Genomic DNA, 15,469 nt, shown 5'->3' on the forward strand with positions numbered 1-15,469 from the left:
TCACAGGTCATCCAGTGGACCGGCGCAAGTAAGAGCTGGCAACATAATCATTTCTTGTTCACTTGGGTAAACCACTGCAGGATTGATTGAGGTGTTCACATCTGAGACTGATGGTCAGATCTGGCTGTCTGAGAAGCTGTATATTAATGAGTCTGGTTTTATTTTTTATTACTTCCAAAGTGCTTAGCTTTATGATGATTTTTCATTTGTTTATTTCACACAGGTAATCATAGATGACCAGTTACCTGTTGATCATAGCGGGGAACTTCTCTGCTCTTATTCTAACAATAAGAATGAATTATGGGTATCGCTAATAGAAAAGGCTTACATGAAGGTCATGGGAGGATATGATTTTCCTGGATCAAATTCTGTAAGTACTAGATTATTTCTAAGAGGCAAAAATTTCACTTGGATAATCTTGGGTCAACAACTTTTCTTCTAGTGAAATAAATTAATTGCTTGGGGGGGCAAGGATTGGGTTTGACGTTTTCTTAAATTTTTTTTTCCTATTTCTTTCACAAATACGCTTAGCTGTACTTGAGATTTAGCCCATCAAAACAGAATGAGCAAGGCATCTTGATGGGCAGAGTTAATACTCTAACTGCAGGATCGGCCCTTGTGGTTGGGAAGTATGTGTGTTTACATAGAGTCTAGATGGAAGTGTTGGGTAAAGTCATAAAATTTTTGCCTGTATCAGTACTGCTGATTTTGGTTTCTAACTGTTGTTCCGTGAATAGGACAGTTCTCCCTCATTGGGTAGGGGAGTCAGCTAGGAGAGGAACAGGCTAGTCATTTAGTATGTGTCTGTAGAGGGAGCAAGTACTGTGAGCTGTGAAAGTTTATCAGATTGTTCCACTCATTTATATAAATACGTCATGGGTTCCTGTAAGGTGGTTATGAAAGAAACAGTCATCGTACTGCAGCCAGGCAGACGTGCAAATTATTCTTTTAAACAGTTACAGCTTACTGAAATGAGTAGCCCGCATAGTCTTCATTCGTTACTTAGGAAGCATTTCTGGTTTTACTTTAACATTCTTTAAAATTTTACCAGTATATTTTTCATTTCATGGTGTTGTTCACATACTAGTTGGTGTCTTAATAATCACATTCTTGGAGGATGTACTAGGTAACCTTTTGAAACCTTTTGAAAAATGATTATGGAGTCAAATGTGGCTTTGTATAAGGGGTAAAAGTAGCATACACTTTTATGTATGTTTATGTCAGTGTTGGGCTGCTTTGTTTTGGAGGGCAGAAGCTGGTGAGAACAGCTGTGTTTTATTCCCATTGTTGTCCTCGAACTTGCTATCTGGAAAAACAGCTTGACTTGTGACATTTAATCGCCGCCCTTCCCACCCTCTATGCTTTTGACTGTATTATAGCTTCCTTGTATAATCAGGGTTACTTACTGGCTACGTTGTAATTCCTCAAGTTCCCACCCACCAGTGCTGGTTATTGACACTTCAAGCATTTATAGTCTCCGCTTTTGCTTTGAGGAGTACAAAGCAAAAGAAAAGCAAATAAGCAATATTTCAAGGAGATGAAGTGGGGAGATTAAAGTCTCTTTTTATGGAAATACATGTCAATGTCAGCTTTATCGAAAGGAATAAAAAATCCAAACCCTGAGACTTAGAAGTAAAACTTAAATTATTTACAATGTGTATATAATAGCAAGGTTTCAAATAGCGCTTCTGAGACTATGCTTTAAAAGTCTGTGAATCAACAAAATAAATAGAACACATCATAAAATTGAACATGGTTGATCATTCTCTTATGCTACTGTTGCTCAGAAATTCCAGTTTGTTTCATCAGTTGACTTGCCAGCTTTTGTTTGCTTTTTAAGAGGCTATTTGGAAATGTTGTTCTAAGCTAATCAAATAAGGTTTTTGTTTGTTTATTTTAATATAATCTTGAGCCTCTTATATGTAGAGCTATATTGTAACTTGAGTGTACTGGATTTCTTTCAAGGCACTTTTATAATTTGTGTGCAGACATCATATGCTTATAAATGGATTATCTATTCTGATTTCTTTTGAATGCTTGCATTTCAGAATATTGATCTCCATGCACTGACTGGTTGGATACCCGAAAGAATCGCTATGCACTCTGACAATCAAGCTTTCAATAAAGATAGTACTTTCAGAATGCTTTATCAGAGGTAGAAGTTCTTTCTTAAGTAATTAAAATGCTTGCTGTGTAGTAGTTGCGTTACCAGTGTAAAAGCAGTACAGTCACCACAGATGCTTTGATAGCATTTTGGTACTACTGCAAATTGTGCTTTGTAAAACCTCCATATGCTTTCTGGAAGAAGAATTGAGATATTGGTGGCTTTGGTAGAACAGAAGAGTAAAATGTTGCGGAATTTTGTTTGAGGTGTTTTTTCTTCTTTACATATGAACAAAAAAAAATAGTAGCCTATCTCTTGATGAAGAAAATAGAATATAGAGTCAGAGAAGAGCAGCTTGGAACCAAGATAGAAGTTAAAAGTGTTTTAAATTAGAAGGAAATGTGTTCTGTGTTCCCACTCAGTTCCCTGGAACTTTGGCATTGATCTGCTGTCCTTAGCAAGCAGATATAATACAGTATTTCTAATCGTGTCGCAAGATCTTGATTATTATGCCCTGCTAGTAAATCTCATGGAGGAGGAGCAAGTCTATCAAAACTGCAATACTGATCTTCAGACCTACCATAACAATTCTACTTATGGTGAAAGATACAGCTGCAATTTATAGATGTCAGCTAGCAAGTACTTTGATTTCTTTCAAAATAGTTTTGTGCAACCTGTTTCTTACGCATTTCAGTGCAGTAGAAGGGGGACGTTCTGTTGACTGAAACATCTGCATTCACCATAAAAGAGCATGACTCTTCACAGTGCTTTTTCAGTTGGTTAGGAGCTCTGTTAGTTGTCAACAACTTTTCAGATACGCTGGTGTTGCAGTTTGGAGGTGTGACTGCAGTTAGGGTGGGATCTAGCCATTACAGCATTGCTGTTGTTCACCTGTGCTAGCCTGAAAAAGTGTGGCTCCACAGTCCAGTGACCCTGTAAACTGTCTAGGGACGCTGTGTATGTACTTGGATTTCAGCATGGGCTGGGAAACGTGCTAGTGTCTCGTCACAACAATAATTGTTGTGAAATTAACAATTGCAATTCAGAATAATTGCAGGACTTGGTTGTTGTGAATTGACAATTCAGACTCTGTAAGGCCTGTGCTGGGGGACACAAAACATTAGTGTAAACACCTGCAAAAGTACGGAAGCATGAACTTCTCATTCTTCAGGTTTTGGGAAGCTCCTTCAAAATCCTGGGGGTGTGACAGTCGTTAATTTGCTATATGCAGTGATCGGCTAAATGTTGATCAAACCACATTTGTGTTCAGCTGAACATCTGTGAAGAGTATCTTTGACACAGATTGAATTTCAGGTTGATAAATGCTGATTTTTATTTTGTAATGAAAATAATATTTTTTTCACTTAAAGCCTATACTTAAATACTGAAAGAAAATAGTTCCACTTTCTCAAGCTTTTTCAGGGTTGATTTCTGCTTATAAAAAAACCTATATTCCAGTTTTTATAAAGCAAGGTCCAGCTAACAGCTAGTGTGCAAACGTGATGTTAGTTTGCATCATGAGAAATTTCAGTTAAGCAGTTTTTCACCTCTTTTTAAACAGATTTCACAAGGGAGATGTCCTTATCACAACAGCAACAGGTGTGATGTCTGAAGAGGAAGGAGAAAAATGGGGTTTAGTTCCAACCCATGCGTATGCAGTCTTGGATATAAGAGAATATAAGGTATCAAGTACAGCTGAAGATGTTTTCAGATGCCTGTTTGAAACCTGTGTCTGTGATGGGTAGCTGCTGATTTTTTTGCTCGAATGGCTTGTATTGTTCATTTTGTCTTGAGCTCCATTGGGAAATTCCAGAAAACTTAATGATGCTGTATTTTCTTGAGCTACTGGTCCATGTTCCATGTTAATATAAATATAAAAATTACCTTGACAAGATATGTTATTTTGTAAATTATTGTCAGCAATTTTATTTTGCATTTCTTTAGGGACTTCGATTTCTTCAGTTGAAAAATCCCTGGAGCCACTTACGTTGGAAGGGACGGTACAGTGAAAATGACATAAGAAATTGGACCCCAGATCTACAGAAATACTTGAACTTTGATCCCAGAACAGCTCAGAAAATAGACAATGGTAATAAGGTTTAAGAAGTTGTTATCTTTTCAAATAATGTAGATCTTTGTGGTGTATCCCTGCAGGAAGGCGGAAAGAAATGCTCAAGCACAAGGAGACGGAGAGTAAAAAAAAATACTAGAAACTGAATAACCCAAAAGTTTAGGAAATATTTGTGTATTTAAATCTGTCATTTCAAATTTGTCTGAGGTTAAGTAAACTGGATTGTTTAATATATCTCAAATTCATTGACATGAAATGACCTCCTTGCTTAAGCGTTGCTATCTCAGTATCTGGGCACAGGGCATTCAGTGCAAAGATAACATTCTGACAATAAGCTGCGTAATGCTGCTCTTTAATACGTGAATAGACGTCTTGTGGGGTTTTTTTCTTCCAACATTTGCAAATATATCTCAACATGGTTACTGTAATCAGTATTTAAATTAGTCTTGCCTGTATTTGAAGTTGTGCACTGGAGGTAAGTGGGGCTTTTTCCCCTTGCATTACATTAATATATCTATAAACAAATATTTTCATACACACTATTTCCAGCTGTAAGAGTAGGTTGAGATCTCTCTTTGAGGCAGCGGGACGGCTATGTCACTGTCCGGAGAAACCATATGGAATGATGCCCAGTGTTGTCCTGCTGCATCTTCCCTAAGGAGCAGCAGAGTGTGGCATCTGGAAAGTCAGCATGGCTTTGCTGACGGAAGGGCAGGCTATTGACAGTTGAGAAATCCTGCAGAAGCCGTGCTTTACATTCAGAAAGAAACGTCTGCGATTTTTTTAGAGTATCGTAGCTCTCTCCCCGGAGATCTGTGAGGAAGCCCTTTTGTTCAGTGCCGCTCCATTTTGACAACAGTATGCATCCAAACCCATTACATTGTAGCATTTATTGGTAAAGCCTCGTGTAAATACAGAAGGAAAACTTTTGATTTAAATATAAGAATAGCACCCCTGGGTTTGTGACAGTTATGAGAGATTAGCTCATTATTTGCTTACCAATTCATTTAGTAAAGAATTTACATCTGTAACATTTAAGAGTTAAAATTACTAATGTATATAAATTTTAAGGGAGTTGTTTGACTGAATTTACACTCTGGTCTTTGGTCTAAGTGTGTAGCTATTATGACTGCATGTTTTTTTTTTTAGTGCTGCAAGATCTGCAACTGCTGATGTCAGAGACTTGAATTATAAGGCTGTTACCTTTTTGAGGGTTCATTTCATCAGGAATCTGTCAGCTTGCAGGCATTGTTGTTGGCTGGAGTTGCAATTAAGGGAGCTATGGAGAGTTAGAATAAACACATGAGAATGTTGTAAAGAGGAAGCAGATTCAGGGTGCCAAAGCAGGTCACATAGGTGTTGAATGAAGTATCTTAGAAATACATTTGGACATACTCACATGTTGATTGAATACCTGATTGTGCTGGATGACTACTGAAGTAGGTTGTTGAACTGGGGAAACCTGTTTTTCACTGTGTTACTTTGCGTTTTTTTCAAAAACCTAGGAAGGGGGGAGGCAGGTCAGAATTACATAATGATGTCTCTTTCAATACAACAGATTCTCTCATACCTTCTGCTTAGTGCTTGAGAATCAAAAGCATTCTGACAGCTTCAGAAAGTCCTTGATGATAAGCAGAGGCTAACTTGTTTTTCTTGCTTTAACTTGTTTGTTTTGGGGGTTTAATTTTAGAAATTTGGGCAATGCAAATGTTACTACTAAGTTTTACAGAAGTGTGGGTTTATATAAGCTTGATCTTTTGCCTGGAAAGAGACTTTTGAAAACCAAGTAAAATCAAGGTGTCTGGTAAGGAAACAATAACAGCATTTCCTTTTCAGGCATTTTCTGGATTTCCTGGGAGGACCTGTGCCAGTACTATGATGTTATTTATTTGAGTTGGAACCCAAGTCTCTTTAAAGAATCTACGTGTATTCACAGGTTGGTCCAAGAAAAAAAGTATCTGACTGAATGTTCTGATGTGATGTTTCCTTCCTTCCATTCTTCCTAGTTACAGCTGAAGAGGCTGGGCTCCAACCATGCTGCCTTGAGCCTGACATTACGCTTTTAAATTCTAAACCCAGGCGTTGTTTTTGACTATTTCTGTAACATTGTTGAAACTCCAGTGACTGTTTTGATGATGCTGTGGACCTAAGTTTGTGTAACCAGATCCTGACCACAGTCACACATCTCTCGGTCAGAATAGAAATCAGATTTTTGCGCAGTCTGTGTTTTGTTTAAGCAGTCGTCAGATGGTGCTTGAGTGACCTAGCTTTTATTTGGGATTCATTTTCCTGGACACTTGCAAGTGACTTGTGCAGTGCATGTTGTCTTTACAGGGTGTGTTTGCTGATGTCAGAGCAGTTTAATTCCTTTTTTTCACCAGTCATAGTTATCACAAGTAATCTTCCTTGCCGTCTGATTTTTTTTTTCTGAACACTACCTGTCTCCTACCTAGTATCCATCTCATTTGGTCTTTTTGTCACCCAGGTTGAGGCTAAGTGTGTCTCAGTTTCTGCAAGCAAGGGTTTCTCTATTTTTCCACTCCGTTATACTGCACTTTGCCACTGCTTCCACGCTGTTTCTGTGTGTCTTACTCTGCATGAGCTCCTTCATCCATAGTACAACTGCTGAGTTTTACCTGTAAAGGTTCCTTCCATCTTTTTGTTCAAATTAATTCTAAAATACACTGTGGTGGCGTAACAAGGTGAGGTAATGTGTATGCTAATCTCAAATCCCAGCTATTAGTCCGCCTTTCCTTATATTATTAGTGGTCATCGTACCCTGTGTAGGGAAATGTGTAGCACGGAGGCAATTGCCATAAGAAGTGGAGTAATGATGGTGATAATTTGAAGCTTAGTTGATAATACAGCCTTCCATACATGGTGTTCAGTTTTAAAACCGTGGGAGGGTCAGTGGGACTTAGGACTAGTTTTGTCCACTTCTGTTCCCTGCGTGCCACGCTTTGTGTTCAGTCAGCAACACTTTTAGTTTTTCCATACCTTATTTTCCTTGCCTAGACAGTTTGTGAGGGCGCAGGCCATTTTTGCAGTAGGGTACCTCAAAGATGTTTTTTAACACTTCATGCAGTCACTGTTCCAAGCATAAAACAGATCGAATTTTAAAGAAAAACTAGCTGAATAAAAAACTGGAGGAAAAAATTTGGCAAGCTTTTGGAACTCACCATAGCTTACATATGGAGTCTTACAGTTACAAAAGCCGAGGTGTTTCTGCGTTAATAATTCATACGGTGTGTGCAGTCATCATGATGAATTGGCAGCCTGGGCTCCCCGAATGGCTGTGCTCTGTGTGGCTGCAGTCACCATACCAAACAGCCGGTCTGTTTGTATTTAGCATTTTTTGTTATCACACTTGTATTGTAGTAAAGTCATTCATAAAACAAAATTGTAAGGTTATGCTTTTGACACTGATGAGTTATGTGACCACTGTCATAGATCCCTGCAGAAAATTAGCCTTCAGTCACTTTGTTACTGATAATGGATAGCTCTGTATCTATGTAGGATTTGGAGTCAGATTTCAAAGCACGAATTAGTATCTTACTGGTCTAATAACGTCTCTGTATTATTACTTGTAGTACGTGGGATGCAAAGCAAGGCCCGGTGAAGGATGCCTACAGCCTGGCGAACAATCCTCAGTACAAGCTGGAGGTCCAGTGTCCACAAGGCGGTGCTGCCCTCTGGGTTCTGCTCAGCAGGCACATCACCGATAAGGTGCCCGCTTCTCTTTCTTACATCTTCTGCCAATCTTTTTATATAGCTTTCTATGTTATTGGTATATTACTGCTTGTAGTTTCATGCTCAAGTATGTATGTCTACGTATATGTATAAATATTAAATTCAGCAGGTACACATAACTGTGTACAAGATCATTGAAGTAGACCCAGAGTGAAAATTTGAGTGAGATGATTATTTTCTCCACCATAAAGGTAATGAAGTAACTCTGAACTGTTATAAGTGAAATTGGTGGCAGTTTGTTTTTCAGGTATATTTTTTTAAAGGATTGGATCAGGTATCTTTGTAAATACAAATATCAGATCGTACCATGTGGTGATCGAAGGCGATGATAGAATGCGTACTTAATTCTGTGTAAGCACTAGTTATGTTCCACAGAAGAGTACAACTCTGATTTGTGTTTTTTATAGGATGACTTTGCACACAATCGGGAATTCATTACAATGGTTGTTTACAAGACTGATGGCAAAAAAGTTTACTACCCAGGTTAGTGTACCTTAATTGTCAAGAAGATGATGTTAGAAATAAATGAAGAATTGCAAAGGATTTTATGGAGAGGAAATGCACTTTCTGCTTTAAAACTAGATGCCTCACTCTGAGAGGTCAATCTTCCGAAACAGTTGTTTAGCCGTGTTTGACCACCTTCAACAGGCTACGCTGAAGGAACAAACCGAGCTGTATCTGTTGGAAGCACGCGAAGAGGTCTGCATGGTCCTGCTGACACTTAGTCTGGCACAGCATTTTCTTTATTGTTCTGTTGATTTTGCAGTGGCAGTAGTTAATTCTTAGAGCAAACAGATGCTGCGCTTCTGTTTATGTGATAACATAATTATCTCCCACATTTGTGAAATTATTTAAAGGTTTATGGCTTCAACTAAATGTAAATGATCAAGGTGAATTGTTCTATGAACTTGGCTGAGTAAAGTACCTAAGCAAGGTCCTGAGATATAGCAGAACACTTCAACGTATTTCAAAGGATCAGGTATGGAATGTTTAAGAAAAATATTTAGATGTTCAGATTTTATCAGAGTATTACTCTCTGTCATTATAGGTCAGATTCTACTCACTTTGAGAAGAAGGGGCTTGGCTTTTGAAGCTTTGTAGCTGTGAAAAAGCCATGTTTTGTTTCAAGACAGATCTGAAGCACAGGTTGAGACACAGAAAGTAAAGGTAATGCCCAGGCTGGATGGATAGGGTAGACTGCAAGTTTAAGGTAGAGCAAGTAATAGTTGTTATTTATTCTTGATATCAACTTAGAGACCTCTGTAAAAATATTCCTTGGAATAATTCAGTGAAGGTGCATCCTAAGGCAGATGGGATTTAGCCTATAGCTTTTACAGATAAGGAACCTCGTTAGAACCAGGGTTGCATTCAGGTAGCTGCTCATGCAACAGGTAGTAGCAACAGTTAGAGAGTAGCTTTTAAAGCTCTTTTCACCAAAGAGTGGAATTTGTGGGGTTTTTTTCCTATTGGGATGGCTGGAAAGGGTTGCATTGTTCATCTCTGGTCTTGTTCGGTGAACTCTGCCAACCAGTTTCCCTAGAATCCAAGCTGTCTTTCTGCGGAAGGCATCTGTTGAGACCTGACCAAATCATCATCTGTTTTTGCAAGAGCTGATCTTGTTGAAGCATCTGCTTCTGCTTACAGCCCAAGACATGCGTCTGGTGTTTCTGCTACTTGTAGCAGTGCTTATTTTACATACCTGTCTTACTGAAAGCATTCTTAACTGGGCAAACCAAACACATTTGTGTAGTGGAGGGAAGTGGTTGGTTGTGCTTGAAAGAGACAGTCTTCCAACCAAGACCACTAGCAAGAACTGGATAATTCATGTGTTTTGTCTTGCTACCCAAACTCTTTTATAAACTTTAATCTCATGAGCTCAAACTCATTTAAAACTTTTTTCCATGGAAATACATTAGTCAGACGGCAGTATTATTTTTACCATCTGTTAAAATAAGATCAGTACAAAGCAGCTTAATCCGTTGGCAGTGAGGCCAGGATTTCCCATTCCTAAGCTTTTCAGTGTTTTATATTAATCCTTTCCTCTCTCCCACATTGCCTTGTGGAAGAAAATAAAGGGACCTGATCCTGGGCTTAATGAATTAACTGGCTAGACTTGTTCCTGCTTCGCTGAAATTAAAAGGAGTCTGGAAAGAACCAATTAGAGGCCAAATAACAAATTACATTGTCTAATTGTAAAAGCAAATATTTGGGATATTCATAATAAGCACCACATGTGAGTTGGTACTGGGATGCAACTACATAGTGTAATGATCACAAGGATTTGGAGAGACAGACAAAGTGTGTGCCAATTAGTTAAAGAAATTAACGTGTCTTAAAGTCTTATTTGCCCAGTGGCCAAAGATTTTGGCAGCTTGTGTTCTGGAATGGTCCAGTCAATGGAGAAAGAACAGTCTCCTCACAGATTTTTAAAGAGTGCTCAAACATTCTATGTCTGTCATCTTAAATTTCAACATAACCACAGTAGGTCTCCTTTGAACAGTGACATTGGTGGGAGATGGATAAGCAGCACTTGCAAGTCATGGGATTTAAGCTCTACTTTCAAGTGCAGAATTTGTGTCCTGCCATGCGTGAGGTACCTCTCCTGAAAATAATAGTTGCTCTTAAGATTATCTGTCCTTTTTTTATCGAGGCTGTATTATTTTGAGAGCACTCAAGTCTGCTTATGGCTAAGAAGTTTACCAAACTGGGGGATTTTTTGATGTGGGAAAAGCATTCATCCCTTTTCTTTTTCAGCTGATCCTCCTCCGTACATTGATGGTATTCGGATCAACAGTCCCCATTATCTGACCAAGATAAAGCTGACCTCTCCAGGGCCCCACACGTTTACCTTAGTGGTGTCCCAGTATGAGAAACAAAACACTATCCATTACACCATCAGGGTATGTAGTGCTGATTTCATAATGAATGTAAACAATTAAACTATTAAGTGTCCTTTATTTGCAAGTTTGATAAACAAGTGTAATTCTGGATCGATAACTGTTATTTTGGGGAGGGAGGCTATGAATGATGGAGCAGAACCATTGGGTGAAGTGCTTGATAATGTTCTCCATTGTAGTTAAGACAATATAGTGTGTGTGGTTTTAGTAATGAAATTTTTAGTGATAAAATCAGCTGAAAAATACTTTATTTCCTAGAACAAAAAAAAATAGTATCTGTTTGCAGGCAGAGATCAATGTTAGATGTCTCTTTTTTTCTCACTGAAAACAGTAAAAGGCAGATTGCTTCTGTTGTGGTTTTTTTTTTTTAATAAAAATTAAGTAGAACTAAATCTTGTTAGTCCTAGCAAGTCCTAGTTCTGGATTTTGAGTTTCTGAGGGGATCGTCTGATAAGTAATATGGGCACGTAGTTAACGAGTATCTAAAATGATATGTAGGCAATTCTGCTTTTTATAACGTGTCATGGTTTCATATGAAAAGTGCAAGATGAATCTGTGACCAGCTGCTTCTTTTGTGACACAGGTGTATTCCTTGTGCAAGTTCACCTTTTCCAAGATTCCTACACCTTACACCATTTCCAAACGGGTAAGGAAATACTTTCTTTTATGGCTCAGTGGATAATAATTCTAGCTTAGCTTTTCTGTATTTGAAATGTACAAGGTTTAAAAATGTATTTTTATACTACTGCTCAAAAATGCCAAGTTATGCTGTCTTTTAACAAATGAAACTTCTTAACTAAAGCTTAATCTAAGCATCATTAGCACAAGACCAATCCTGTACTCAAGTTATGTGTGATTTGTCAAACAATTAGCTGCAGTATTAGCATAATCCATATGGACATAAAAGTCCTTGGGCTGGCTCACGCTGTTCGCACCACTCTGTACGGATGGCGACTTAACTGTCGCTGGCGTTTGGTGTGTGAGCTCCACCTTGGTCGCAGAGCGTGGTGTTACAGCTGTGCCACTGCAGACGCGCTGCAAAGCCTTTGTAGAACAGATTGGCCCATAGAATAACAACCTGTACCCCAGTTACTCTGTAGACCTCAAATTGTGCTGGTGCTATTGCAGAGCAGAAACCCTGCAAAAGCGTTGCTCATTTTCCCCGTGAGAGAATTGCATGATTTTCTTAGAAAAAATCTTGGCATGATGGAACAAAATCAGCAGTGGCAAACCAAAGGCGCCAGTAGCAAGACTGTGACAAACGGACTTCGGAGGGCAGTATCATAATATGTTGTTGTTCCTATATTTTGCTAAAACGTCTCAAAAGTCTGTGATCACTGGGATGAGCACTCACACTGCCGAACCGGATCAAGGCAATATACCCGTGGTGCATTTCATGTAGAAATGCTCCCTGAGAGTACAGCAGCAGGGGCAAGAGCAAAAAACCTTGATTGAAGTTAACTCGGAAGCCCAGGCAGTTTTGGGGCCAGCTGCTGTTCTCATTTCAGCTGTCAACATGAGCTGCAGTTATACCTTCAGCTGAAGTATAAATATAGCCAAGAGATCACAGGATAAAGCAACTTGCATGTATTTTCATGTACCAACAATTTTATCCTCGAGAAAGAATAAGCCAGCAGCTGTTAACTTTAATCTCGGTACCTACCATGCATTCCCTGTGGAATCCTACTATAGGCAGAAGTCTTCTGTCCAAACAGTAACCTCTGTCGGGAAGGGAGAAACAAGGCTAGTTTGAGCCACAGTGGAACAAGTGGGCAGGAGTGTCGATCTGATCGAGGGTAGGAAGGCTCTGCAGAGGGATCTGGACAGGCTGGATCGATGGGCTGGGGCCAATCGTATGAGCTTCAATAAGGCCAAGTGCCGGGTCCTGCACTTGGGTCACAGCAACCCCGTGCAACGCTACAGGCTTGGGGAGGAGCAGCTGGAAAGCTGCCCAGTGGAAACTTGGGGGTGTTGGTCGACCTTGGACCTTGGGGTGTTGGTCGACAGCCGGCTGAACATGAGCCAGCAGTGTGCCCAGGTGGCCAAGAAGGCCAATGGCATCCTGGCTTGTATCAGGAATGGTGTGGCCAGCAGGAGTAGGGAGGTGATGGTGCCCCTGTACTCGGCACTGGTGAGGCCGCACCTGGAGCACTGTGTTCAGTTTTGGGCCCCTCACTACAAGCAGGACATTGAGGTGCTGGAGCATGTCCAGAGAAGGGCAACGAGGCTGGTGAGGGGTCTGGAGAACAAGTCTCATAAGGAGCAGCTGAGGGAGCTGGGGTTGTTTAATCTGGAGAAGAGGAGGCTAAGGGGGGACCTTACTGGTCTCTACAACTACCTGAAAGGAGGGTGTAGTGAGGCAGGTGTTGGTCTCTTCTCCCAGGTAACTAGCGATAGGACGAGAGGCAATGGCCTCAAGTTGTGTCAGGGGAGGTTTAGATCAGATGTTAAGAAAAGTTTCTTTACTGAGAGAGTGGACAGGCATTGGAACAGGCTGCCCAAGGAGGTGGTGGAGTCCCCGTCCCTGGACGTGTTCAAAAAATGTGTAGATGTGGCACTTTGGGACGTGGCTTAGTAGGAGTGGTGGTGTTGGGTTGATGGTTGGACTTGACAATCTTAGAGGTCTTTTCCAACTTTAATAATTCTATGATAAGTTCACTTTATAGGACACTCATTCCTGAAACCAGGGATTACACTACTTTGTCTGGTCAGGATTACAGTACGTTGTGTGGTCAGGGGGACATGTTGGCTTACAGCTAGGCTCTTGATGTCAGACAGTGTTTTGTACCAGCTGTTATTTCTGCAGCAGCCCCTCGAAGCTAGCCCGTTCTTGGGAACGAACGGTAAGTGGCTAGAGAGATTCCTGTGAACAGCAAGATGATTTGCTTAGTTCTTCCAGAAACTATTGTCCTTTTTAGCTCTTAAAAACTGGGCTTAGTTTGGGGGAATGCCTTGAGAGGTCAAAAACTCATTGAAGGTGACCAGCGTGTTTGAGGCAGGACGTCTGTTTGATGTTGTATTATGTTTCAAAAGAAAATGAAGTGTGTGGAAACCTTCTGTTAATTATTTGAAGATGTCTGCCTAGCATTCAAATAAAAGGCATGTTCTACCCAAGGCCAGCTCTGTCTTTGATGAAATACAAAAAGCTGGTTGCCTGTGCTTAATGCTTATTTTGTGCTTGCTTGGCAGCCATCACACTTAAAAACAAGCAGGTAGCTAATTCGCAGTTCACCAGTAAAAGGAAGTTCTGTGAGATGCCTTAGACTACAGTTGAGTGCTCACCTCTGGAGCTTGCCAGGGCCTGGAGGGATTCCTGGAACTAAGTGCAGTGGAGGTGGAAAATGCCTGGAAAGCTCATGGCACGCAGCAATTCTAGGTTCCTGGGTAGTAGTATGGCGGGGGCAGAAATCCCCCTTGCTTCCAAACTTGCCATGTTTGAAGTTTTTGGACACCGAGTAAAGAAATTAAATCGTAAGGAAAAAAACATTCCTTCTTGCTGATTTGACAGAAAGGGGAGGGAAGTAACAGGAGAAATTAATCTCAGCGATAAATCTGTGTGAATGCCTGGCATGTCTTACAAGTCTAACCTTTCAGTTTAACGACTAGCAGGAGGAACTTGCAAACAGATGGCCTGTCTCTCAAAGTCTGAGCAGCGTTTTTCCTCTTGCATGTCTTTGTCCTTGCAGAATCTGTCCTTACAGATACCTTGTCCCTGTAATGCTGGCTCTGAGTGCCGAGAGGTGAACGGACAGTGCTGGAGGCAGCGATTTCAAAGGCAACGGTTACACAACATGGGTAGCGCTGTGATTCCCGTACTGCTGTGGCTTCTCATTCAGCGCAACAGAGGAGTGTCTGAGCAAAAAAAATAACCTACATACTCTGGTAGTCATGGGATAGATGAGAATATAGAGCCTTTGTTAGATGCAGTTTGTCATAGTCAGAAACAGTCACTCCGTACTTATTTAATAGAAGCTGAAAAATACAGTACACTTGTAAATGATCTGTGGCTTTGATTGCGGTGGGTGGAGGACTGCAGTGAAACTTTCTGAATACTTAACACAGTCTTTCATTTGCGCTTTAAAAATTAGGGAAAATTTCTGAAGTCAGTGACCGGAACCTCTAGTCTTGTTTGTGTGTATAAATAAGCAATAAAAATCCTCAGGATATAAAGTATTTTCTGTACTTTGACTTCTTTCAGGTTAATGGACAGTGGAAAGGTCACAGCGCTGGAGGATGTGGAAATTTCAGAGACACCTATAAAAATAACCCCATTTATCAATTCCAGTTGGACAAGAATGGGCCATTACTAATTGAACTACGGGGCCCAAGGTTTGTGGAGAATAAGTGCAGCAACACGGCGCGAGTATTGCACGCTAAAGATAAAGCTTGTCGGTATCCTCTGGGGGGGGTGGGAAGCTCCCTGAAAATCCAGAAGAGGGGGAAGGTATGGGAGGTGGCTTAGATCTGGCACTGTTGATGTTTCTGACTTCACCATCGATAGGGATTTAAACCCCCATGTTTGCTACTGAGGAAATCCTTGACCTACAAGGAAAGTAGGAGCCCTCTTTCTCTTCAGTTTCGGGGTCTGAGCAAAGCTAAGCCTTGCACAGAAGGGAAGAAGGTACAAAGGACTTTTCCTTCCTCTTA

General features: G+C 40.4%; 1 protein-coding gene across 7 annotated transcripts in view; it reads left to right on the top strand.

Annotated features, from left to right (window-relative positions):
• Positions 1 to 15,469, top strand: part of CAPN7 (calpain 7) — a 36,955-nt gene that overhangs the window by 16,258 nt on the left and 5,228 nt on the right. For 5 of the 7 annotated variants that reach the window (XR_012763734.1, XM_075418905.1, XM_075418901.1 and 2 more), the window contains 10 exons: positions 224 to 370; positions 2,049 to 2,155; positions 3,666 to 3,786; positions 4,049 to 4,193; positions 6,012 to 6,111; positions 7,766 to 7,901; positions 8,333 to 8,408; positions 10,680 to 10,825; positions 11,406 to 11,468; positions 15,021 to 15,151. Coding sequence is in view for 6 of the 7 variants with exons in the window: in XM_075418905.1 (XP_075275020.1) it covers positions 224 to 370; positions 2,049 to 2,155; positions 3,666 to 3,786; positions 4,049 to 4,193; positions 6,012 to 6,111; positions 7,766 to 7,901; positions 8,333 to 8,408; positions 10,680 to 10,825; positions 11,406 to 11,468; positions 15,021 to 15,151 (1,172 nt within the window). In the remaining variant the exon portion in view is untranslated. Of the gene's footprint in view, positions 1 to 223; positions 371 to 2,048; positions 2,156 to 3,665; positions 3,787 to 4,048; positions 4,194 to 6,011; positions 6,112 to 7,765; positions 7,902 to 8,332; positions 8,409 to 10,679; positions 10,826 to 11,405; positions 11,469 to 14,508; positions 14,618 to 15,020; positions 15,152 to 15,469 lie in introns of those variants that run through there. The other 2 variants (XM_075418906.1, XM_075418908.1) reach the window with 2 other exon arrangements.

The sequence above is a fragment of the Opisthocomus hoazin genome, chromosome 4, assembly GCF_030867145.1.
Source record: "Opisthocomus hoazin isolate bOpiHoa1 chromosome 4, bOpiHoa1.hap1, whole genome shotgun sequence".
Classification (NCBI taxonomy): Eukaryota; Metazoa; Chordata; class Aves; order Opisthocomiformes; family Opisthocomidae; genus Opisthocomus; species Opisthocomus hoazin.